Source organism: Choristoneura fumiferana, chromosome 5 (assembly GCF_025370935.1).
Source record: "Choristoneura fumiferana chromosome 5, NRCan_CFum_1, whole genome shotgun sequence".
Classification (NCBI taxonomy): domain Eukaryota; kingdom Metazoa; phylum Arthropoda; class Insecta; order Lepidoptera; family Tortricidae; genus Choristoneura; species Choristoneura fumiferana.
Window position 1 is genome coordinate 11319432 of NC_133476.1, and position 27525 is coordinate 11346956.

General features: G+C 39.0%; 1 protein-coding gene across 1 annotated transcript in view; it reads left to right on the plus strand.

Annotated features, from left to right (window-relative positions):
• Positions 1-27142, plus strand: part of tnc (tenectin) — a 43495-nt gene extending 16353 nt beyond the window's left edge. Inside the window, exons 2-7 of the mRNA XM_074087868.1 lie at positions 5948-6022; positions 13238-13279; positions 14324-14530; positions 14871-15143; positions 15484-24490; positions 25632-27142. Coding sequence (XP_073943969.1) covers positions 5959-6022; positions 13238-13279; positions 14324-14530; positions 14871-15143; positions 15484-24490; positions 25632-25737 — 9699 coding nt within the window. The 5' untranslated portion in view covers positions 5948-5958 and the 3' untranslated portion in view covers positions 25738-27142. The remainder of the gene's footprint in view (positions 1-5947; positions 6023-13237; positions 13280-14323; positions 14531-14870; positions 15144-15483; positions 24491-25631) is intronic.
• The last annotated feature ends 383 nt before the right edge of the window (positions 27143-27525 follow it).

Here is a 27525-nt window from a genome sequence, read left to right on the forward strand (position 1 = left end):
TACGCTACGCGGAATAAGTTTTCAGCTCACATCTACCTATCTAGTATTGGTAAATCTAAATCACGAAAAAACGTGGAAATAAGATAATTCGACGAGGTTGCGGGCCGGAATGTTAACTCGTGTAACGGTGTTGGTGCGTCTAGAGTGGATTTACCTAAATTATTCGGACTACGTTAGGAGTACGTACGTGCGGGCGCGCGATCCGATATCGCCGACCGCTGCCTATCTTATCCTTTTGAGCTAAAAATCCCAACGCATGCACCTTTGTCATTTAACATTCGTTCCATCGCAGCATGTCTAGGGAAGTAGGGTACACGAATGATTTGAACGCGGTATTTTATAGTATTTCGCAAATTTGTAAAAAACTCGTCACGGACATATTTTCCTTTTTAAACTTTCGTGATTTTCACTCAGTCAAATACTACAAACGGGACTTATCACGCCAAAACACACGAGTAACATTTACCTCGACGTTTCAACCACATTCTCGTCTACTCGTGACACGGCCACTGTAATGTGGTTGAAACGTCGAGGTAAATATTAGTACTCGTGTGTTTTGGCGTAATAAGTCCTGATGTGATCAAAGCTTTAATTTTACTTAGTAAGTAGTAGACAAGTTTTTAAAGACTAAACCGATTGAATACTGGCTGTCTGGGTTAGTAGGTGTAGACTAACTATAGCAGTCTCGACCTAGGCACACGTCCATGCAGGCAGATGCCTTACGCGATAAGGCGTACAAAAATGTGCTTAAAAAAACCCAAGTACTGTTATAAGTGATGATACAGTCTAGATAGCTTTCACTTTAATCCTCTGACACAAAATTTGCACGGGTCAACGAACCGTGAGTAGATATCTTACGAAGGAAACTAATATTTGCTACGTTCCTACCGATTTCCCTAAGGGACACGCCCCGCCACGTCGAGTTACTTCCACACGTATAATCTCCAGTCAGTTTCCATTAAAGGTATCTCATTGTGTTAAACAAATGTATAGTTCAAATTTCATGATATTTTTGACTCTACCTATTCAAGCATGTACGAGTAAGTAACATATGGCAGCATAATGGACTAATTCGAAAATGATATGCATTTAAACCAGCATAATGATTCGACATACATCTGGGTACTTGGTGGCGCGCGACGGGCTCCATCTACTTAGTATGTACACAATTGCGTTCGTCTGCCGTTAATCGACCGCTACACTTCGATGACAATTATCGCCTAATAACGATGCGATGTCACTTGTACCCGAAACTAATAACGACTCGACGTCGCCATGTTCACGACTTATATGCTAATCACTTGTAATTTACGACGATCGATAATCGCACTACGTGAGTGCATTGTGCGAACAGCGCGCGCGCAGCCGACCGCAGACATAGACAAGACAAGCCTCGAAGCTCGAGTCACGCGTGAATTTATTAATCAAACTTACACATTCTTACTAGTACCTTCTATTAAGATCGAGATAAAGAAACGAGCTGTCCATCGTTATCGGGATCTCTTGGGGCGGCATTAAAGAACACAAAAGTGGTTTCCGCGCTCGCGCCGCATTCGCGATACGGCCGGGCGCTGCTCCCGCGCTGACCCCGGCCATCGCCGAGAGAATCTAGCACGCTGCCTGCACTCACTGATCCCTATGTGCTTAATGTAACACATAACTTATCTCGGAAAAAGCTCGTGGTATTACTGCTCTATTAAAAGTTGAATTTATTTATTACCTGCTGTTATTTTTATTCTTGACTTGTAGTAACAAATAACTTATTTTGAAATTCTTTTGTAAGCCTGGCTTCAAACAACACTAAGTACCTATCTAATAACAGTCAATCTTTTATTATCTTGGTCGAAATGAAAACAAAAGACACTAAAGCTTTCGGACCTCCGAGTCATTGGTCCAATATGCAAGAAATTGGTGTCAATGCTCGCTGTGGTTGCAATGTTCTGAAATTATGTGTTGGGCAACATTTGGAGCACGCCGCGCCGCGGCGATCGCCCGTTCGCAACGCCCATCCGATCGGATCACTTCACTTGCTGCAAACTTTGTAATGATAATGTTTCACGTAGATTACAACACATATATTATTCATATCTCAACATAGCCTCGGGAAACTCGAAAAACAAAACTATTAACTGGTCAAACATTTTTCCTTAGAGCGTATAAAAGTGAGTGAAGTGCCTGCTCGAATAGGCATCGAACAATAAGTGCGTGCGTAGCGCCTCGTAGCACGTAGCGTAGATACCCCATGATCAATAACAGAGGCACCATCTACAGTTAGGAGCCCGTGCCGTGAAACCAATTAAGAGCGCCACACATTTGTGGCTTCCATCTCCATGCTTTTCAAATTTGAGTATATTTAATCGGATTAACTGTTACTCTCCGACGCAAGCACCGCTGGAGTAAACGGTATGCCAAATTAAGCTTGGGAAGTGGGCTTCTATTGTGTACATAAAAAGAATCGGAGCACGGTGGTTGGGTAGGCAATCAAAACATTATAATGGAGGTAAACAAGCTTTTGTCAGTTACTTACGTTTTTTTATTTGTAGCACCTAACCTCTTGTGGCGCAGCAAAAAACCACGGTTGATTTGATCAATCGCCTGAACGCTATCTTACTATATGTAAATCTCTCTGTGATTCACTCTAAGTATAACTAGAAACATTTGAATGTATTAAGTTTTATTTTTCTTAAATGGTAACGAATGTTATGGCTTTCTTTAAATGGCAACTTTATCTACAAAGAGCCATATTTAACACCTCCAGGTGCGTAGCTACAGTAAAAGCAGTAAAAATTTACGTGCAGGGATGTTTTTACGTATTCTATTTCTAAAAAAAGATAACTGGAAGTCTGCAGGTTTCCAGCACACGGTAACACGTGATGTGAATAGCTCTTCACGTCCGTAACACGTGGTATCTTAGTAAAGCAAATAGTGGCGAATATCAACCCTCACCCTCCCGCCCGAGGCTCGCGAGAGCGTCTAGACGAAGGACCCCTACTGTCATCTACACAGTTACCTATTTATATTTATAGCAAAATAATAAGGTTAGTTCAAAGTGATCAGAACCTGGGCCGACTTGTGGCAGTTGCTACGCGCTACCTTATCAAAATGTATAAATTATGTGAGTTCAGACTTGCGGAGGATCTAACAAATAGCACAAGAAGGGTATAAGGTGAAAATCTACTGTGCTAATATATTGGACGATCGATATATCTTTCCCAGTAGGTTTTATTGGAATTCTTATTTGTGTAAGCATTTAAAATGATTCGTAAGTTCTTTCACAATGTCAATTTAATAGAAATCTCGAGTTGCGTCGAAAGTAGACGACAAAAGAATGCGAGAAGTAGGGAAAATCTCCCCTCTCAAGCACCTGCATAGCTGAGGGAGACTGTGAGGCTGTCGTACCAGTGCTTATTCACTCAACAACAAACATGGCTCCGTAACTCGCTGAAACCATGAAACGGCAGAAATTATATAGCCACATTTGTGGTTATTAACCACAATTATAAACCTATTTAGTACGGTGTCCCATTTCAGCATATAACAAGCAAAATCGTATGCAGTGTATGATGGTCAAGTAGGTACAGTTAAGTAGACATAAATACAGGCGGGCGTAGGTGCGGGAGTGCGCGTGTGTGCGCAGGCGGCGCGTTCCCACGGTAACGCGCCGCGAATAAGCCGGAGTTACGACCAGCCCACCAGAACTTGAAACTCTTTCAGTTAAGACTAAATAATATTTCCCTCCTGCCAAGGAAACCGGATGTGCTAATGGTTACGTTTATTTATGCAGACATGAATCACGGAGCTTCAATTGAATGGAGTGTGATGATAGCGTTAAGTGCCAAATTAAAATCAGCTTAGCACTCGTCAACGGCAAGACTTGATAGTTTTTATGATCTCTTGTTTAACTCAGACGTTGCAGTAGGTAGTTATTTCCATTAATTTCTTTAGGGTTTCAAACATCTCCTCGTATTAAATGTCATAGATAAAACTGTTTTCTAATAAAATATTGCAAACAAACGCAGCTTCAGTGAAGAGCTCTAAGTACGCTGCGTTGCTTCTTATTAGTTGCACTTAACGTGTTCCTTTTGATATCGACACGACGATAGACCACGTTTCGTCGCTGCTTAGGCTACTCGATGTTGATGCAGCCAGCAAATAGTTAGGTTAGTGATGTTACACTCCGTCCATAAACAAATCTAACCAGTTGGGTGAAGACCAAAACTTGCACACCTTAAGGCGGTAGTTAGAGTTACTATTAATTGTTTTCATTGTGACACAAAAATTAATCATACATTTGTATGGATAATTTCCGTGTTACAATGGAAAAAAATAATAGTAATTATAACTACCTGCGTTAAGGTGCGTAACTTTTTGGTTTTCACCCAGTTGTAGAATTACAGTTACAGAATAGTATACTACAGAAATGTTGCAGTAAGTACCTACTTTAACCACAGTTGACAGAAGTAAGTTGTAATTCATTGAATTTTGCCGAACAACAATGTTTGCTATTGTCCAGCGTGCGCGCTTTGAATGGATAGTTAAACTTCGCATTCACTCAGAACTAAACGGCTACCTGGATTTTTGCGTTGAACCCAGGTTTCCGCGTTCCGCACGTAGCGTTACAAAGTTCAACTTAACTACTAAACTTTACTCATGTCACTTTACTTACTAGGAAGCTAGGATCACGTTTCCCTTCCGTCACTTTACACATTACTTTTGGAGTTAACTTCAATACATGGTTATTTTAAAGAGTTGTTCTTTAGTTAACACCGGTTAACAAAGCGACGGAGTCAAATTTACTGTACGCCACTTTCAACTCTAATATTAGTTTAAGTTTCTTCACTTAAAATTTAGTACACTTTAGTAGTTACTTAGTCTCAAATTAAGCATATCGTGCCTCATTATTACAAGGTTATTTGTATTCATGTTGGCATAATCACATTAGTTTCTTTTGGTTTACATCGTTTGAATTGTTAAGGTGTGCCTTAAATACATTTTGCAGCGGTTCGCTCCCTTTCGCTCACAATCCCACTTAGGCTCGCGTTCCCGCTGCACCACGCGTATGTGTACCCACTTTAAGTACATTTATACCTATTTATAGTTAGTGTTGTTAGGACCTTACAAAACCACAAGGAATTTTGTAAGCTTCAAGGTGCTGAGCAAATTTAATGGACGCCGGGCAGGGTAGAATTTTGACGTTATTATAAAATAGCTTGTACGTGTTTAGTTTATTTAACATAGCTGTGTATTTTGCTCGTATCAATAAAAACACCGGTCAATAGTAATATTTGTAATGAATCTCCATAAACACCGTGTGCAATGAGAAAGAAAGAACGTGGGAACTGGTGCCCGGTTATCTATTATTCTCACTTCTTTACGACTTTTAATTATTACTTAATTGTACAGTAAAAGCTTCCGTGTAAAACTAAACTGTAACTAACTCTTTTTGATTGTGCCTTTACTTAAATGTAGGTACATATATATGCCGCGATCATGTCGCGATAGTATTTTATTTTATTTGGAACGTGTTTGTCTTATACTTTTATTTTGATACAAGATACTTTTAAAATGGCTACCTTTGGCATATCTTTTTGTGAGTAATAATATAAATTCTCGTTTTTGTCCGTTGTTGTATTTTGATAAAATTGGTAATTTTTCTACCTGCATTTATTTTTAGGGGTGACGCTCCGATGTTTTCGGCTAAAACACTTTATTTTTGGCTTCACCGACTCTTAAAACGATGATCATATGACTACATACATACAGAAATCTTGAAAAATATGAACTGAACGAAAATGAGATTTGTCATTCTCGCTTCCGAAGCGTAATTTGGTCTGTGGGGAGTCCCTGCTCCGTTTACCCATTACCGGTGTATTCGATCCCCACTGCCCTTGAGTCGGGAGAGAAGTGGTGAGGCAGGGTAATTGATTCGATTGTGTGATTGTTACAGGCAGGCCGCAGATGGATCGGCGGTGCGCGGGAGCGCTGCTCGCGCTGGCCGCATGCATCGCGAGCACGGCAGCGGGTGAGTCATATTACACATAATAATATAACAAAACACAAATTCACTTCCCTAACGGGATATTTAAAGACTCTCCTGATGTTACCGCCTTGAAGAACGGAACATTCGACTTGCTAGCACGGCACTTCAATCGCAACGATGTTCACAAAAGCCTTTAAACTAGATTTTTCACATTGTCATAATTTTTAGTATAATAACTAATAGTGTAAAACAATAGAAATAACAGACATTGTGTAGTTTTAATTTATAAAACGTATACAAAATAGTCAAATACCGTATACCTATTGAGTAAGCAGCAGGGTGGCAGCGCCAGTGCTTGTGGCGCGCTGCTGCGGAGCAAATTAGCAACTGTACCCAATTGGACCCAATGCACGCCAATGAGGGCTATCGTTTTTTGTCTCACTAGATGGCGCACTGTTGCGTGAGGTTTTTAAGTATGGCTTTCAAAGTCTATTATTACGGGCGTAAAGACAAAGTTTAGATTAAAATCATATTTAATACACCTTAAAACCGTACTATAAAAATATCGAGCATGCCACAGTGTTGCATAGTCCCCGTTTTGTTCGGAAAAAAGGGAGGAAAAAGGTTTCCGAAAGACAAAACTGTCTCAAAACACAGACATTCATTGCCCCGGAACGCATATTTGCCGTAATTAATTTCAGATATTGCAAATTATTCTAATTATAAATAAACCCGCGTAGCCCACCCAAAAGCTATGAGATTTGACATTTCGAAGACCTCACGCTACACTAGCGCCTCTAGTGGTGAATTCATACGCGATAGCCCTCATTGGTGCCATCTACCGCAACTATAAGAAGTTCTGCTCCTATGATCCAAATTAGTTAGTTAGTTAGTTATAAGGTATGTACTACAAACGTAACTAATTCAACCCTCCTGACTGTCACCAAATTTATATCGTGTTGGAAAAGCGCGCTAATCCTAGATTAACCGTCGTAAAATTCATATATCTGCTTTCTTATGATAGTTAAATCAGAGAATGCTTATATATTAAACCAACCCTTGCCACTAAACAAAATTAACTCATTAGGATAATCAAATACCTACTTGGGACTCCGCCAGCCTTTGTTTCAAACAATACATAAGCTAAATATATACTGTGAGATTTTGAATTAAATTCCCATTGTGCTGTCGTATAATTAGTACCGAATTATTAAAGATGTGTTGCGCAGTTACATTAATTGACCTATAACAGGCACGCCGTATTCGCGTAAATAAATTTAAAACACCAAAATGCGGTTCTCAGCAATATCATTCACTATGCATATTTCTAGAGAAGATGAGTATGTGAATTGCAGAATAATAAGCCGACTAGTTTATCGGAACAACACCCTGTAATGAATAATGTAAACGTAATACAAATAGACTATCTATACTCAGACATAACCGCTTGACAGGTGTTATAAGAATAATATGCTAATAGAGCTTTAACAATGGATTATTGTTCCTGTGATATGCTGTTAATAAATCTTTATAAAACGTTGAAAATTGATCGTTTGTATAAGCTGACCTATTGAGTTATAAACGGTCAAAGTGGTATATGTAGAACACGCTTTAGAGGAGGCGTAGAAGCGTAGGCGTAGTGCTACGAATTGTCACAATACCGCATTACAATGTTGGATATCGTCAGCCTGAATTACGGTCATACCTAGTATTATTTGTGACGGGGGTCGGGTAGAGTATTATACACGATACGCTGTACAGTAATGTTTTAATTAGGTTTCCGGTCAACAGCTCTATCCTCTAACGACGTGAGCAATAGGTACCTACAACTTCCGCTCCTAGGAACCGTAATAATATCTCTATTTTCGCAGATACACCAAAACTCGTTACAGCTAGAGTTGTAAATTTCATTTGATTATATTTTAAACTGGTTCCTGGGGCATCGAACCTCTATTGATAAATTATATAATTCTAAACCCAGATGCACCGTTTTATGGTAATTTCTTTATGTTTATTCTAGTAACGGTCCATTGGAATCACAATAAAATGTATTGGTAGATTTTCTTTAGGCATTAGATACGTAAAATAGAAGAGAGCTCCATTAGTCAACGCAGGCTTTATCTACCAGAAGGCGAGTGCCTGCAGCAGGCTGGGCTGGGTGAACGGACCGGCCGCCGCCTAACTGTACAGGCTGTGCGTGTCTGTTTCGTGGTGCATGTTATTAGATGACGCTATTTTGGTCTGCAGTCGCAGAGATTTAGTATCCGCTGCACGGTTATTCCAAAGAATTCGCGTTCAATTTATGTTACATAGGAAGTATATTTAAATGCGGCCTACAATGTTTAGGTCTACCGTGTGAACTTCATCAGGCATGTCGACCATGGCGACATTCATTCATTGAAACAACAATCCATATTAATGTAGTGCAAATTTTAAATTCAAGCCGGCTCCTGATTTCGATTGACTTGGGCCATGTTTCTAAGCGCACGATTTTGCATTAAGTAGTTTTTTGTTCGTGCAAAGCCTTTTATAACGTCACAGTGGTACATGTGGACGTACAATCTGTTCATTAGTATGGGGCTCGTGGGACGGAGGGCTACGTCACGAGGACTTTGGTATTTTTGCTCGAGACTTTCATATTAGCAATCGTTGGCATAAAATTGGCATTACCACATAACGGAATTTATAAATATTAAATGACTTTAGCGTATGGTGATATGACGGTATATTTCAAGTTCAGACGATAATACCTCAGATAAAGTGGGAAAAACCTTTTTGATACGGATTTTATCTCATATTTTGTAAAACTCAGATAAGACAGTGAAGATTACAGTTATGGAAGCTGTTCGAGCAAGTTTTTGTATAATTTGGCCGAATTCTCAAACAGTTACTGGTTTTGATTGTATTTTTATTTTACCTGACGATTTCTATCTGCACTTTTTTGTCTGTTCTAGATTGTATTTTGATGGCTTTTATGTTAAAGGAATAGAAACATAGAATCTCTAGGAAATCCTTTTGTTAAATGCTGATTATAAGTTTTATTTATGAAACAATACAATACAATAACTCTTTATTGTACACCAACACATAGTAAGCAGTACAGAAAACACAGGTATATACACAGAGATTGAAATCATTTCGACTTAATTATTTTCCTTTTTTTGGTCAATCTTTCGTGTCTAGTTAAAACTTTAAGCAAGTATACTTATCATAATATGTACTCAATAGTGATTTGCATAATTAGTAACACCTTAAATTGGTGCGATAAACAGGATGTCAATTTCCGTTTACGCCCTAATTATTTTAGATTTACGATACAATATTTTAAGCTGCAGCAGTATCGGAATAATGTTTGGCAAAAACTGGATACTGACGACATTCCTGGTGACCGTTAGGTGGACGAACTGCGAAGTGGCAGCGCTGAGTGCACCCACGAAAGGCTTGGCTTTGGTCAAATCCATGCGCTAGAGCAAGAGGCAAATGCTTCTGTGTGACTCCTGTAATGTTGTCTTGGTCTAATACACCAACTCCAGACCAAGTTTGAACTTCTATAGCCTTATACGGCGCAGACAAGGGAGTCGTAACGGGCCTGCAAGCGCTGATAAGCAGCCGCGTAACCTGTGTGATCAATTATACGGCATATAGAAATTATGCACGCTTCTGCGGACACGCGCTGGAAACTGACGTCTAAGGCATTAGTGAAATATTCTCGATTTTATTTTTAAGTACTCAGTAGGCAGTCAGAACATAACTCATGATTCGTGTACCGCTCTAAGTAACGTAAAGTTTAATAATGCCAATACCCAGGGAATAATCACACGGGAACATTGCTAACTGCAAATCATTACAGACACCGCGTTGCGTGTAAAGTATAATAGTCGACGTGTCAGTTAATAATAGGTCATTACATTTATTTAAACTTGTTTAAGACTTCAATAACAACTCCCGCTCACCCTATACTTGAAGTAATAGATTCAACGGATGATAAACGGATAAAAAGTGAGATTATGGTGAAGTATGTGATTATTACTACGCTACCTATTAGAAAAGGCTTCCAAGGATCCTCAGATAATTTTAGATCTTATGTCATAACTGGATCATATCTCACATGCCCGATTTTTTTATTATGCATAATATGTTCTACACCATATACGATTTTAACACTTTCCTTGCTAATAAATCTTCCTTAGTTTACTATTTTTCACGAAAAAGCACGCTTGGCATGGTAGGTACTTGTCCGACTAGGCTCGCCGTGAATATTGTTTAGTTATTCTTATATGCATGACTCTGCAGATTTTTTAATTTAAGACATTTACTAAACTAGCGCCGGGGACATGGTTAAGCTAGTAAATACTTAAGCTTGCTACTGCCCTAATTGAATAAATGGGGTGTACATCAAGTTATGGTCACAGTTATGGTCAATAAATTTCAATCCGACCGTGTAGTAACTCTGATGGACAACAGGGATAGAAAGCCGACCACAGAACGCAAAAAAAACGGTACCTTTATGCGTTTACTGTCATAATCTAAGTCGATTCATTATTTACCCATTTCCTTTGGCGTTATTAGTTGAGCCCTAAGTGTCAAATCGGCATTAAAGCAATGAGTAAAATATTAACGACGCCCTCCGTTACTTTAATTGCGGTTTTGTCACGACTCGCTGCTCGGCTTCAGTCATTATATGCAGTAAAGCGGATATGTAAAACGACTTTAAGACGGCGCGTCTTGAGCGATTTGCAGCTAATACTCTGTCCGACTGTGACGTGGCTAATAACTCAACCCATAAAACGGTTAAAAGTGCAACGTTCCGAGAACGCTAGCGGTGGACGTCTGTAAAGATGTTTTCTGCAATTAATCCTTATCCGTCTAAAATAAGCACAAAAACGAAAGTAACACGGCACAGCGTTCAACTATGCTTCTTATTAAAAACCTTCATTTGTTATTGCGCGCACAAAAATAAAGGTAGATAGTCAAAGATAGATTTTGATATATTCTTTAGATAGCTCTACGTTCGCACAGCTGAAATCGGTGGCAGTAATAAAAAGTTAAAAACCGACAGCCATCTGTCTGTTTTAATTAAGATATAGTCCCAATAAAACACGGTTGTAAAAGTGATGGATGACAAAAGTTCCGGTAGGTGGATTAACCGATGCCGTGTTAACGTGATTGATAAAATGATATACGAAGGACGTCGGACTGGTTTCGGGTGGTTTCGTTATTAATTAAATCGTTACGTAATCCTGTTCTTACAACGTGTAAACGATATCTTTTACAGATACAGGCATTCGTGTTTGAAAATTATCTACCTACCTATTTAATTAAAAAAATACGTTACATTTTCGCCAGAAACATTGTACTTTGAACAAACGTTTTACATCATCCATTTACTGCCGACGCAGTAATGGCGATTGTAAGGTAGTACGGAAGTTATTACGGATTCTATAGCGCCAAAGAATTGGAATAAATTTGGATCAATATGATTTATGTTTTCTTTCTTTTTTTTGCCACATAAATTTTCGCATAATTTTTTTGTTTTGATTTTTTTGGTCGAAACTATTTGCATACTTACTTAATATATTTTTGTCGAAATATTTTTAAGAATAAAATCACTATCGGTAATGGTATACACATATGTCGCACTCTTTTATTTCGAACATCGTTTACGTTTACCATAATATTTTTTGGATCACCTGTCATCGTGTTTATTATACCTCGATAATTATAATTCGAAACTTTGTCCTTTTCCCCATTGAACATGTCAACTGCTCTGGCGTGGCGAGAAATGCAGCCTTCCTCCCCCTTTAAGTAGTATCCTTTTCATCTTCCGTTAGTTTTGCGAAGGTGTTTTAAAATTAATCTTATTCTATTTATGAGAGTAATATTTCAGTACATGATTATGTTAGTTTGACTGAACACCCCTCAGGTACCAGGTGAAGGTTTTTCATCTAAATTTTAGTCTCAAGCAACGAGTACAGTCGCCATCAGATATTTCGGAGCGGCCAAGGTGGTCACAAATATCGGCACATGCACTCCATCTATAATATAAAAGTGAACCGCCAGAACGGGACAAAAAAAACGAGACAGAGCAGGATGGCGCTCTACAACACCATTTTAACACGTTTCTCCCAAACAACGCATTATTTCTCTGGAATATTAAAGCAATTCGATTCTTTAACCTTGGGAATCGCGAAAAATTTGAGAAAATATGATTTTGGGTCTGTACATTTTGTGTATTAAGCAAAATAAAATCACAAAGTTCGAATTTCAAGCAAAAAACGAGCGATTTATTATATATGCCAGTTTTGCCATTTAGGGAAAAAGAAATCTATTAATTATCCTGCATTGCAGTCTGTAAAGCTCTTTACCTATTTATTGCCGCGCGCCCGATTACGCTGGGCTTAGAGTCATGAAATTTGGTATGTAGATAGCTGGATGTCTGAAATAACACATAGGCTACTTTTATTCCAATATTCCCACCGGATAGTTGTTCTTAACACAACACCTCAATGAAGATTACGATATAAATTTTGGGACTTCCCACAGGAATTTTGTACATAAAATCCCGCAATTTAATTGTAACTACCAGATCGAATAGTTTACGCGTGCGAAGCCGCGGGTAAACTCTAGTTACTAATAACTTTGATCACCTTGTCCGCTCCGAAATAGGTATCTGATGGCGACTGTACCTAGTCAATAGTCACACCTTTGATGCGAATAACTTCCTGAAATATTCTGGAAGAATTGAAGGCACCTTATAAATATATATACAGACGCAGAGGTGCATACGAATTTATTCCTAAAGGGATGTTACGGTTGAGTTTTACAGTGTGTTACCGGCAGCCAGGCTATTTTTAAGGGAGGTTAAACTAACGTATTTCTGTAACTTAACCATGATATTAATTTAATTAATAAACCGTAATTCAAACTTTGTTAACTTTCGTACAAAACTATTTGCCAGCAATGCACAGGAAAGTAAATTGACAAATAATAATCAAAGTATCTGTCGGCTGTCATTTACACTTACTTAACAATTTACTTTGCTGTACATTGCTGGCAATTATAATTTTGTTAGAAAGTTAACAAAGTCTGAATTTTAATTTATTAAGTAGGTAAATTAATGTCATGGTTAAGTTACAGAAATACGTTACTATAACCTCCCTTTAAAAAAGCCTGGCTGCTGGTGTGTATATTTCTTATATCCTAGCTTTATGAGGGATGACGATTAAGGAATTAATGATTGTTTATTTTCTTTTACAGCACCTACAGCCAGCAATCAAACGGCACTAGACTTATATGACGGTAAGTTGGAATCTACATATTCATTTTCATTAGGTTAGGTATACCGTATACGTAGGTGCACTTAAAACTTGTTAGGTAAAGCTACGGATACGTCATAGTTAATTTATTTTCACTAAAGAAAATTAATAGTAAATAAGGTAACTATCGCATACGAAGATAAATTATTGTTAAAAAATCATTTTCTCAAAAATGACCGTAAAAGTTGTCATTATTCTTTACATATCAGAAGGTGAAGTGCATAGTTTATGGTCAGCGAAAAATAAAAAAGCCAAAAAGATTGCAGGCGCGCTCGCTTGACAATAATAAATTAGCGCGCCTACAATCAGACACAATTTTTTTTTAAGTTATAAAGGCCATGAAAATGGCACAAGTCGTATACAGCCACGGCTAATGGCCGGTATCAGATATTTTGTTAGAACTCCTGACTTTTTTTATTGGGTCTGAAATAACTTGTGGTGTTTTCGGTGGAAAAATACGCCTGCAGTTTATTTTTAATGAAAAAAAGGCGGCAAAACATAAGAAAATGTTGGAATAAAATTAAATGTTATAATATATTTTGAGAATTTATCAATTTATTATTATTTATATATATAGACCTGATTCCGTAACCGACTTACTTTCTTCTGGTGTAGTTTTATCGCTTATTGACATTTCTGGTACATCTTCATCTATGTAGTTTTATATATATATAATTTATCATTATATTATTATTTATATTATTTTATCCTATTTCAGAATTATGCACCATTTTTGAGAAAAGCTTTATATTAGTCTCGGCTGGAATAGCAATTGCTGGCTTCGTATTAGTTAAACGGACTCGCAAGCTCGTCCGTGTAATACTCATACTCAGCCAGCAATTGGCTACTTCCAGGCCACGACAATAATCTACTATTATAAAACAGAATTTTTGATTATTGTGCTTTTTCAGGACTTTGATTTCACTTTCATCACTTGGATTGTCCAACATTCTACCAAACATAATTAGAAAATAAAATAATGTAAATATAAATAATGTGAAATAAGTCTATGTTTTGTACATTTCAGGAGCACATCAAGGATGTTACTACAACTTCCAGCACTATGGCGAGGGCGACCGAATCATGACAAACGAGCCCTGCCTTAACTGTACCTGCCACAACCGAATGCTGATGTGCTACCTCAGGGTCTGTCCCTTCACCAAGCCCATTGGTCAGGACTGCTCGGTCGAGAAGCGCGCTGATCAGTGCTGCCCCATTGTCACATGTCCTGATGGTAAGTTTCATAAAAGTATGTTTATTTGTTAGATTGTCATGTTACACAAACCGTTTACTCTTTATTTTAAACATTCACAATTTTATTTTTCATGAACATCACTAGAATGTTGTTAACCCACATTACACATGAAAAAAAACTCAAATGAAACTAAAGAAAATAAACTATTCTCACTAATTACACTACCTTTAAGTTAACTGAGTTGGGTAGGGTTGATATCCATATTCATTTATTCGTTGCAGCCATGGTATTATGAGATATGATCATGACCATTATCGGCCCATAAGTAGTACTTATGTACTTATTGTATCTTAAAAGCTTATGCTCTACTTTTTTTAAGTTCCAGTTGACTTACTCACGTCGACGTCAACGACGTCTCCAGCTGAATATGGCGAAACTGGACTTGGCAAATTGGACAGATATGGATGCAGCATCAACGGGAAATACTTCCCAGAGGGAGCTAAAGTGCCACCAACCCCGAGCAAGCCTTGCGAACATTGTTACTGCATACGAAACATGACGACTTGTGTTATGCAAGAATGTACACTCCACGTAGATGGTTGCACACCAATCTACCATAAAGATGTGTGTTGTCCAGTTCGTTACTCTTGTGGTGAGTTAATATTATCCTATCTTCATCACGGCTACACATATTTTAAAATTTAGTTTGGACATTGTGGTCTTAACTAAAACCTATATATGTATGTAATTGTAAACTCTTTATTGCACATAAAAATAAAAATACAAATACACAGAAAGGAGAAAAAAGGCGAGCTTATCCCTAAAAAGGGATCTCTTCCAGCGAACCTAAATTTATTTATATATGTTTTTAATACGATAATGAGGAGTAGGTGTAGGTAGTAAATATAAATTTATAATAATGAATGTTGTGTATCATACTCCTATTATTAAATGTTGCACCTTATTTAATTCTAAACCTGATGAATTTGCAGATCACCCCGAAGACGAAATACCGCTCTTGGATGACATGACCACTACGGTGCGACCTACGCCTGGATTCCTGCTGACTACCACCACACTCTCACCTGTAACGCAGATGACTCAGGACTGTGTTCATGACGACAAAGTATTCGCAGACGGGGCACTAATTAAAACTGAAAAAGCTTGTGAGCATTGCTATTGCATGAAAGGTGACATTGTCTGCGTAGTACAAGAATGCGGCACTCCTATGGAGAATGAAGGCAAGAATTGCACTTCGATGCCTCCTCGAGACGGTCAATGCTGTCCAGATACATACATTTGTGAAGGCGATGAAATAACAAGTGAACCGAAACCTGACTTTACAACGCAATCTTCTTTCGACGACATCACCACTTTGAATCCACCAAGAAGAGTTATTGTCGAAGGCAGTGGATACAGAAAAGAACCTGGTGAACCATTTACGGAGGAACCAACATTTGGACCAGACACTGAAGGTAGCGGAGATGAAACTTTCAAACCAATCGATGAAGGAGAAGTAATTATTCCCGAATCTGAAACCACTAAACCACTTATTACGACAGAAAACGACGACGACATTGACCAGTATAGCCCAAGTACGTCAAGAGTGCCTGTTGTAGATTCAGAAATAATTGATATGGCAACAACAGAACCAGATAAGGGTGAAAATACAGTTCCAAGTGGTAGCATAGATGAAGATGTACCAGAAATATCAATAAGCGATAAAACTACACCAGAAGAAAGTAAGTCGGTTACGGAATCAGGTCTAACCACAGAATCGTACCTCGTTGCTAAAACAACTGTGATACATGAAGATGAGTCCTCTATTAAAGATGCAATTACAACTGAAGCAGAGGCAACACCTACAATACCTGCGACCGTGTCCGAAACCACTACTGCTGATTATAAGTCACCTGAATCGTCAGATGACAAAGTTACTGCAGAACCTACCAAAGTGACTGAAAGTACACCGAACAAACAAACAGATGAAAAAACGCCTATCGAAATTACAACACTCAAAGACAATGAAGAGGTGGTTACCACAATAGCAACTAATTACGGAGCTGCAGATGCACAAACCACAGAAAACACACCATCATCTGTAGAAAAAGAAGTTAAAATAACGACACCACAATTACCAGAGCAAGAAAATGAAGTATTGGTTAAGGAGCCTACTACGGAGTCTTCCTTGGAATCTTCAACTAAGTCAGATATTATTAAGACGGAAACTGAACCCGCTACTACAATAACAAATGAAGTTATGACTTCAGCAGAAGAGCACATGATAGAACCAACATCAGTTAATCCTGTCGATAATGAGATTGATGAAGAATTATACCCTACTTCATCACCTGGCCGGATACCAGGTGAAGGAGATTGTTTACTTGACGGTGTCACGTATAGTAATGAGAGCATCGTACCCAGCAGTAACAATTGCCATACAAGTTGCAGATGTATCAGTAGCATTGTGAAATGTGACCCTATCATTTGCAGTGCACCACCAGACTATATGGATAATTGTCAACCTATGTACGATCCTCCAGAATCCTGTTGCCCTACTTACGTTTGTGACCATACAAGAGAGACTGTTCCACCTCAATCACACAGTCAAATGGCTGGAACAGAAAACCCTATACCAACGCCATCCGTTGAATGTAATGGAGACCAATGTGAAATAAGTAAGGACAAAGAAGAATCAACTGATTCGAGTAAGAAGCCTGATGAATGTGGAACGGAAGGATGTCAAGGAACTGATAAACAGCCAGATCATGAATCGCGACCATCTATTGAAGAATGTGTTGGTGAAAAATGTACATCACCACAGGCTCATTGTGCCGATGGAAAATGTGAGTCGCCAATTACACCAGATCAAATCTGTGATAGTGAAAATGGTTGTAAAATTCTTGTTGATCAAGCATGCCAAGGTGAAGATTGCAAAACTCAGTCCGAAGTTAGTGCTGGTGAGGACAGCTCGGCTCAGTGTGATAGCGTTAATGGTTGCAAAGATAGTCAAACTCCTTCATCTCAGGCTCATTGCGCAGATGGAAAATGTGAGTCGCCCCCTACAACAAATCAAATCTGTGATGGTGAAAACGGTTGTCAAATCCCTGTTGAACAGCCTTGCCAAGGGGAACAATGCCAATCGCAGTCTGGAGGTATTCCAGAGAAAGATATCACGACTCCTTGCGATAACGCTGATGATTGTAAAAAGGATCAAGTTCCTGAAGGGGTACCAGAATGTGCAGGGGAATCATGCTCGTCTGAAACACATCCAAAAGATACAGAAAGTTGCAAAGATGGTGGCGATTGCACCCAACCTGAACAGAGTCCTACCATTGAAGAATGTAAAGAAGAAAAATGTAGAAGAAAGGACGTTCTGGATAATACAAAACCTGCTACTGGTGAATGCACTGGCTCTAATTGCGTATCGCAGGACAATATACCGCAAATAACAGATGTTCCAGAATCAGCTACAGAAGCTGTACCTAAAACTACTGAACAGTCTGGCTTTGATGAAACTATACCTAACGAGCCTATTGCAGATAACTTACCAAAGACACCTGACGTTGAAAAAGAAACTAACGCTTCAATATTCATCAATAACGAAGAAAGCGAATCAACAACACACTACGATGAAACTGATAAAGAAAAAGAAGAAAGTTCAGTACCTTCTGTCACTGACATTCCTGAAATAAAAACGCTGGCACCAGAAATACAAGAATATACTACTGAGATAACTAAGCAGAAGGAAACTACAGTGGCCCAATCAGAAATCACTGCACCTTACGAAGAATCGTCCACAAGTGCACCAAAACTGTCTGATAACGAAACTGATGACAAATTTACTGAACTTCCAGTTGTTCTTGAATCAGAGTCACCTGAATCAACACCAAAACCAACTGAACATTCTTTAGTAGATGACCATTCAACTGAGGTACCTCAAGTTGATATTATCAGTGATCAACAGAAGCATGATATTACAACAGCGTCGCCTTCTATATCTAATATTCATGATGTAGCCACAGAAATTATTGAAGATTCTACTGCCTATACAGACAGGAGTAGCCCAGATATAACTACCGAAGAACCGAAAAATGTACCTGACCAGGATGGAATCTTAACTGTATCTCTGACTACAGTCAGTTCAAGCGATGAAGTTAAGGAACCAGATAATATTAATGAAGATTTAGAGCCTAATGTCACAGAATCTGCTGGAAGTGATACATCAGCGTCAGAAGAAAGCAGTACTGGAAACCTTGACAAAGAGCCAATCGAACACGAACATCATGATGCAGTTACGACTCCAAAATCATATGATGGCGAAACAAATCCCCCAGGTACTTTTGAAACTGAGATACCCATTCACGATGTCTCTGAAGAACAGCATGACACGCAAACAGCTAATCCCGAGAAATTAAGCACTTTATCACTGGAGGGCCAAGATGAAACAAAACTGCCAAACCCTAGTGTAACATCTTTTGAACCTATTACCAGTAAGCTCGATGACATGATTTCGGTTACTGAAGGCTCGTCAATACCAAATGATGAATTGGAAATAAAATCGACTGTATTACCTGAAATTTCACCAAGTGATACTCCAGTTGCTGAGTTTGCAAGCACTACTCAAGAAGAATTGTATACCAAGATACCAAGTTCTGATACTTCTGATGAAAACCAAATTCCTACTGAAGCTCCGATGTCGATACCAAAGGATAAAGAAGAAAATGAAATAAAACCTACCCAAGCATCTGAATTACCTGAATTCACGAAGCCCACGGAATCTTACGGTACTGAAAGTGAACACAAAGTACCTAGTGAAAAAGAACCCAGTCCAGATGAAGAAAATGTTGAGTTAGCGACAGAAAAGGATGACAGTAATCTTAAAACAACATTATTACCAATACATGAATCTTCCAGTGAACAACCAAATAAAGAAACCGAAGCCAATGAAATTCCCGAGCAAAATGTAAGCACTGAGAAGACTCCAGTAATGGTTTCCAATGTCGAAGAGCCAGAGCAATCAGAACCTTCAGTCACTGAGGCTGGAGTTGTTGACTCTGTTACTTCAGTTGAACAAACTAGTGAAATCATGCCAGTTACCTCTATACCCACCGAAGGCCTTGATGAAAAATCACCTGAGTCATTTACTGAAGTTTCCGCACATGCGGTGTCCGAAGATAATGAAATTACACCCACTCGAGACCAGTCTGCTGCAACAGAAGACTTGTTTACCGAAATACCTGAATTAACAATTCATGAACATACTGAATCTACATTAACTACTGAAAAACCTGAGCAATTTGACACGAAAGAAGACATTACCACCAAAGTGCCTGATATGTCAGTGACAGAACCACACGATATTAGTACCCAAAAAGAGACGGAGGAAGTCCCAGATCTGCAAGATAGTAAAATTAATGCTCCAGATGTCTCTGTAATCGAACCGCAGACCGAAGCGACAGAAGCTCCAGAGCAAAATGTAGTAACACCAGATCATCGACTAACAGAACCAAGTGAATATGAACCTAAGGACGTCACAACAACTATTCAGGAGCCAACAACTACAGAATCACATAGAAAAACCACTGATACTCCAGAGGTATATGAAGTTCCAACTGAGGGTACAAAAATAAATGCCGTGGAACCAGAGAAAGTAGCGACAGAAGGCCTTATATCACAAGATGACACAACCAGTGATTCGAGAATTTCTGTCACCGAACCAGCGAATGAAGTGACTGAAAATCTAGAAATTCAGGACATTGCAACAAATATTCCAGATACATTTGTAACGGAAACTCAAAAGGATATTACTGGACCTCCAGATTCACAAGTAACCATTATCCCTGATTTATCTGAAGAAAAACCTGATAAAGAATTTACTCATGCACATGGCCCACTGGATATCACAACAACTACTCCAGAGATTTCTGAACAAGACTCCGACAACGAATATTCCGAGTCACCATCTTCACCAGATACAACAACTAAGGTTTCAGAAATAACTGATGCAGCTGCTACTGTAACGCAAAAGGAAACGCCAGAACCAGAGTCGCAAGAAAGTGTTACAGTAGCTCCGGAGACCAACACACAGAAGGATGTGACAGAAATTCCAGAAAGTCAAGATATAGCCACAAGTGCACCAAAAATATCTGTAACAGAAGCACAAGAGGAAGCATCAGAAGCACCTGAGTCTCAAGATTCTGCTACTCATTCTCCAGAAATGCTTACAACAGAAGCACAAAAGAGTGAAACAGAAATCCCTGATGGTTCTGCCACACAAATTCCAGAAATATCAGTTACCGAAACTCAGAAGGAAACAACGGAAGCTTTCGTGGCTCCAGATGTTGCAACAGACATTTCTGAAAGTTCTGAAACAGAAACACTATCGGAGGTCACACCAACTTCAGTGACAGATGATGCAACAACAAACATTCCAGAAACTCCTATACCAGATATCTATAAGGACACAACTGTATCTCCCTTAGTAGAGAACGTTGCAACAGAAATTCCAGAAAAATTAACAACGGAATCTCAAAAAGATACTTCTGAAACATCTACTATAGTATCTCAAAAGGAAGTTACAGAAACTCCAGTATCCCAGGATATTGCCACCAGCGTTCCAGACATTTCTTCAACAGAATCTCAAAAAGAAGTAACGGACGTTCTAGAGGAGCAGGATGTTGCAAGCAACGCTCCAGAGACCTCTGAAACAGAGTCTCAAGAGGCAGTAACAAAAACTCAAGACATTGCAACCAGCGCTCCAGAAACTTCTGCTACAAAATCTGAAATGGAAATAACAGAAAGTCCAGTGGCTCAGGATGTTGCGACAAGCGCTCCAGAAACTTCTGCAGCAGAGCCACAAAAGGAAGCAACAGAAACTCCAGTGGCTCAGGATGTTGCGACAAGCGCTCCAGAAACTTCTGCAGCAGAGCCACAAAAGGAAACAACAGAAACTCCAGTGGCTGAGGACATTGCAACCAGCGCTCCAGACACGTCTGCAGTAGAGCCTCAGAAGGAAACATCAGAAACTCCCGTGGCTGAGGACATTGCTACCAGCGCTCCAAAAATTTCTGCAACAGAGCCTCAAAAGGAAACACCTGAAACTCCAGTTCCTCAGGATGCTGTGACCAGCGCTCCTGAAACTCCAACAACCGAGTCTCAAAAGGAATTACCAGAAACTTCAGAGACTCACGATATTGCAACTAGCGCTCCAGAAACTTCTGCAACAGAATCTCAAAAGGAAGTTACAGAAACTCCAACGGCTCAGGATGCTGTAACCAGCGCTCCAGAAACTTTTGCAACAGAATCCCAAAAGGAAGTTACAGAAACTCTAGTGCCTCAGGATGCTGTGACCAGCGCTCCTGAAACTCCAACTACCGAGTCTCAAAAGGAATTACCAGAAACTTCAGAGACTCACGATATTGCAACTAGCGCTCCAGAAACTTCTGCAACAGAATCTCAAAAGAAACTCACAGAAACTCCAGTGGCTCAGGATATTACAACCAGCGTTCCAGACATTTCTGAAACAGAAACTCAAAAGGAAGTAACAGATACGCCAGAGGAGCAGGATGTTACAACTAGCGCTCCTGAAACATCTGCATCTGAATCTCAAAAGGAAGTAACAGAAACTCCATTGGCTCAAGATGTAGCAACCAGCACTCCAGGAACTTCTGCAGCAGAATCTCAAGAGAAAGTAACAGAAACTCAGGTGAATCAGGATGCTACGACCAGCGGTCCAGAAACTTCTGCAACAGCATCTCAAAAGGAAGTAACAGAAATTCCAGTGACTCAGGATGCTGCGACCAGCGCTCCAGAAACTTCTGCAACAGAATCTCAAAAGGAAGTAATAGAAACTTCAGTGTCTCAAGATGCTACGACCAGCGCGCCAGAAACTACTGCAACAGAATCTATAAAGGAAATAACAGACACTTCACTGGCTCAAGATGCTGTGACCAGCGCTCCTGAAACTTCTGCAACAGAATCTCAAAAGAAAGAAACAGAAACTCCTGCTGCTCAGGATGTTGCAACCAGCTCTCCAGAAATTTCTGCAACAGAGTCTCAAACGGAAGTAACAGAAATTCTAGTGGGTCAGGATATTGCAACCAGCGCTCCAGGAATTTCTGAAACAGAGGCTCATAAGGAGGTGACAGAAGCTCCAGTGCCTCAAGATTTGGCAACCAGCGCTCCAGAAACTTCTGCAACAGAATATCAAAAAGAAGTAACAGAAACCCCTCTGCCTCAAGATGTTACAACCAGTGGTCCAGAAACTTCTGCAACTGAATCTCAAAAGGAAGTAACAGAAACTCCAGTAGCCCAAGATGTTGTAGAAGAGGAAATTACAGAAATGGCAGTGCCACACGTTATTGCAACCAGTATTCCAGAAATTGTTGAAACTGCTATTGATACACAAGCTCCTGATGGCGAGCCAACACATGAACAAAGTACAAAGGTTCCAGAATCACTTGTCACAGGGACCCTAGATGAGACAACATTATTAGATATCGCTACAGATAAACCTACTACAAGCTTGCAAGATAACGATAATGATAAACCAGTGGAGGTCGAAAAAATTGACACGGAAATTCCTACTGTGGAATCTGTAAAACCAGATCAACATAAAGAACCTGAAAAGTCAGATGCTAGTTCTGAATTACCAATTACATCTGAATCAGTTGAGCCTGACATAAAATCACCGCAACCAAGTGACTCTGATTCTGATATTACCAAAGCCACAGAAACACCAATAACAGAACATCAACCAACGGATAAAGAAGAAGACACTGTGACCAAATCTCCAGTTCAATCAGAATCCCAAGACCAAACCACCAAAACTTCGGAAGAACTTGAACAATCCTCTGAGTATCCAGAAACAACACCATACTTAGTATTATTGGAAGAACATACTCACAAAAAAGATGTTTATACTATGTCACCTGACGGAGAAATAACTACTGGAGCCTTTGATGAACCATCTGAGTATGAACCAACAACTCAAGCCTCAATAGATAAGGTTACTACTGAATCTGCTTTGGTTACTGAAGCTAAATTACCAAATGAAAAAGATGAATCTACACCTGCAACAGGGGAAGCAATTTCTGAAAAAGTAACAGAACCTTCATTGATGTCTGAAGAAAAAACAACAACATCAGCTGCACATGTTACTGAAGAGGTACAATTAACAGAAAAACCGCAGAACGTGGACTCTAATGAAATTTCTACCGCTGGACCAGGAGAGGAACAAAAAGAAACTGATAAACCATTGACAGATATGCAGGATGAAGCGGACAAGTTAGAGCCTTCGGCTACAGAGAAACCTCATGAAACAACAGCTCCAGAAGAAGAGTTTATCCTAGCAACAACCAAAGCTACAACTATTAAAACAGAGGAAGATCTCCCAAGTCCTTCTTTAGTTGATAAATTTGGAAAACCTGATGTCCCTAAACCAGTCTCTGAGTTGGAAACACAGAAACCTGATGTTGCTGACGAACTACCCAAGCCTGCAGTTAATGAAGTTCAAACTACTGAAGAAGCGCCGCTGCCAGACAGCGATAGTCAATTCCCGCCAAGTGGAACCAGTGGTTACGGACAAGAACCTGACTACGGAGAAGAAGATCAAGCGTTTGGACCCGGAACTTGTCGGTATGGAGGAAAGGTTTACGTGTCAGCCCAGCAAATACCAAGAGACGATCCTTGTGACTTCTGCTTCTGCTTCAGAAGTGATATTATATGTTTACAACAAAGTTGTCCTCCTCCTATTCATGGTTGTCATGAAGAGCCTATCCAAGGGTTCTGCTGCCCGCGGTACGAATGTCCCGTATCCATGGCGACTACTCTCAACGTGACGACGACGACGACGACTACCACCACGACGTTGCCGCCGCACTTCCTACCTCACGCTTACAAGGGCGCGGCGCAAAGAAGAGGTTGTCAAATAAAGGGCCACACATACAAAGTAGGAGAAGTCGTGCGGGCGTCATCAGGACCATGTTTACATTGCACGTAAGTATTTCATAATTAAATACATGTAATGAAGAATATGTTAAATTATACCGTGTGAAGTTCAAATAGCTGGACAAAGTTAATCGATAAAATTAATTATTCAAAACGACTACGACCCACGATGGCATAATTCGAATTATTTTTATCTACCGGTGTTAAATGTTCAACTTTTTGAACTGTACACCGGTTAATATTGGGTTAATGTTATTAAGAAAGGTCGGGTCAGGAGTACTCTAAACCGACGTGCATGCATGAAAAGATTGATGAATGTAGAAGAAGCGAGAGTTGTATGCCAGAATCGTAGCAAGTGGAAGGATTGTAGTCTCTGCCTACCCCGTTGGGAAAGAGGCGTGATTTTATGTATGTATGTTATTAATAAAAATTGGGTCCTGTCGGTCTTCTGCAAACTAAGCTCGACGATCTACTTACATCAAAACACTGAAAAATTATATAGTTTTGTGCAGCGGCTAATGGTAATAGACGAGTAGTGTAGGAAATGAAGCAAGTTGTTGTATGGAGACCCATGCATTAATTTCTCAGTCGATGAAATTTTGCTTGGTTATTGTATAGTATGAGCCGAAACTAACATATAAATATCCAAAAAATTTAAGACTTTAGGTATTTACTTAAATCCCATTATAATTATTCTTTGGAAATTTATACGATACTATTTGTTTATTGATACTTTATCGTACTGTAAAGTTTTTTCTGGCAGAGGAATTACTGTAGGGGTCCAATACCTTTATTTCCTACACTAGAGCTGAGCACAAGCAAAACAAAATGTTCAAGAATCCAAAATAAAGTTACCCATGCAAAATACTTTCACAGAGTAGTTTAACTAACCATAAGCAAAACTCTGATCTCGTCGAGTATATCAAGTAGATCGAGTACTGCCTTTTCGCAACGTAACGTTTGGCAACAGGATTTATTTCAGGGCCATCGTGTAGAACCCTTTAAGTTAGGTTAGGTTAGTTTTATAAAAACCCTGAAATATTTACAGTTTCAGAAATATTAAACAGTTTAGAAATGAAAAGTTGCGAAATGAAACAGGTTGCCAAACGTTATTCGCCGAAACATTAGTAAACCCAAGTAGATTGGAAAAAAAAGATAAGCATTAAATTCGTTAAACATTGATTTTCAGATGTGGAGGAGACGGTCAGATGAAGTGCGACCCCAAGGTGTGCACGCCAGAGCCCATGCTGCGCCAGATGATCGCCGCGGCCGTGTCCGCCAAGAGGCGAAGGTGAAACGCCCCCGGGACCTCACTCACTCGCCTGCGACGTCACTAGGATGAAGGACCTATGTGATAATACTTCCATCTACTCTTCTATGCACAAGAATAATGCTCAAATTATCCCGAAGGAGTAGTATAAGATTTCGTGTCATATATGGTAATTGTTTTTTGTAACTTTCATAAAGTCGTGGCACGCACAACTCAGTAATACTTGACTGTGATTAAAATATTGAATTAGATTTTTCCAAATCTAAATTGTTAGTGTTTTCGGGTCTTCATTATTAAGGCTAATTTATTATTATTATTTATCTTTTCATTAACAAAAGTCAGTGCCAAACGATAGAGCTAAGTTGTAATCGACTAAGCCTTTATGATAACAGAGTTTCAAAATTTATGATAAATCTCGAAAAGTGAATATTGACCAAAGCGAAGCAATTTGATGTCTAAAATTTATAAAAAACGTAAACAATGCCAGCTTCGTGTCGTAGGTCACTAGATCGCCGAAATCTTGACCATTTTTACTCGTACACTTAATTTACCGAAATAAGTTTAGTCAAAATCTTTGTTTTTACACGATGTTACAATAAGCGATCTAGTATCGTGTAAATATGAAGTAACTCATAAGGATCCCTGATGTAAATGCCTTACTTAATTTGTAATAATTTATATATTTTAGGTGTATAGTACTTAAGCCATGTTTTAAGACCAGTGACTATTATAATTTAGAAGTTAGAAAAAAGAAGCCACTTCATGATGATAGGGCGAAAAGCGTCCGTCGACGCGGCGCGGCGCTCGCGCACCCTCGGCCGTCGCTTTTCCTGCCCCCGCGTCTGACAGAAAGTGACATCGGGACTGATCTTGTTTTCTCTAATTCGCGAGGGCTACAGTTTTTACTAGCACTTATTTAGTGATAGTGACCAATATTTTTAAAAGTGTTTTGTAAAGAACTTTTTGCAATATGATGTTAACAAGCATATTGTAGGATCTTTTGTAACTTTTGATATTAAAGTGCTGGTAGACTTAAATACATGATGTTTCATGTGCCACAGATCGAGGCGGGTACGAAAGTAGGCACTTTGCGGTCGCTGCAGGCAGGGAATTAAGCAGATGTAAGGAGCGATTGCATTAATTCGTACAAATCTTCTTCTGTATATGTAGGTTGTAGTTATATTTTTTCTTATTTATTTAAAGTTGTAGTTTTGGTTTGAGATCATACCTAATCATCCGAATAAAAATATGGAAAAATCACACACGTTGATATATTAAAAGTGACGCGATAATATTTAGGTTTACGTGTTAAATCCAATAGATCAATTTCAGCCTTATGTTTTATTTGTTTTATTAGTTATTACCAAGCTACAATCTAGCTGTCAATGCAAACTGTGCATGAGAGTTTTAAATAAAATATTTCAAATTAATTGGTATCGTTTTACTTTTCCCAGACAAAATAGCTTGTAACAGATTAACAAAAAAAACAGCCAGTTTATTTAAACTGTGCAAGGTCCTGTAACTAAGTAAGTACCCATATTTATATATTTTAATAAAATGCTAACTCCGTTATTAAAGTTTTAAGCTGAGAACGCTTTCAAGAAAAAAATCTTGGATTAGATACTGTAATAAAAATCTCAGAATCAGATCGGATCACAGAATTGCGAACAATTGACAGAATATAATTGAGTCATATAAAAGCAAACTCAGCAAACATCCACTTTTTTTACTGTAGCGACTTACTATACTTTAGAAGATGCTGCATGAAGTGTAAATAAAAATAATCTTCTGTACGCTCTTCAGTTGAAGTGGA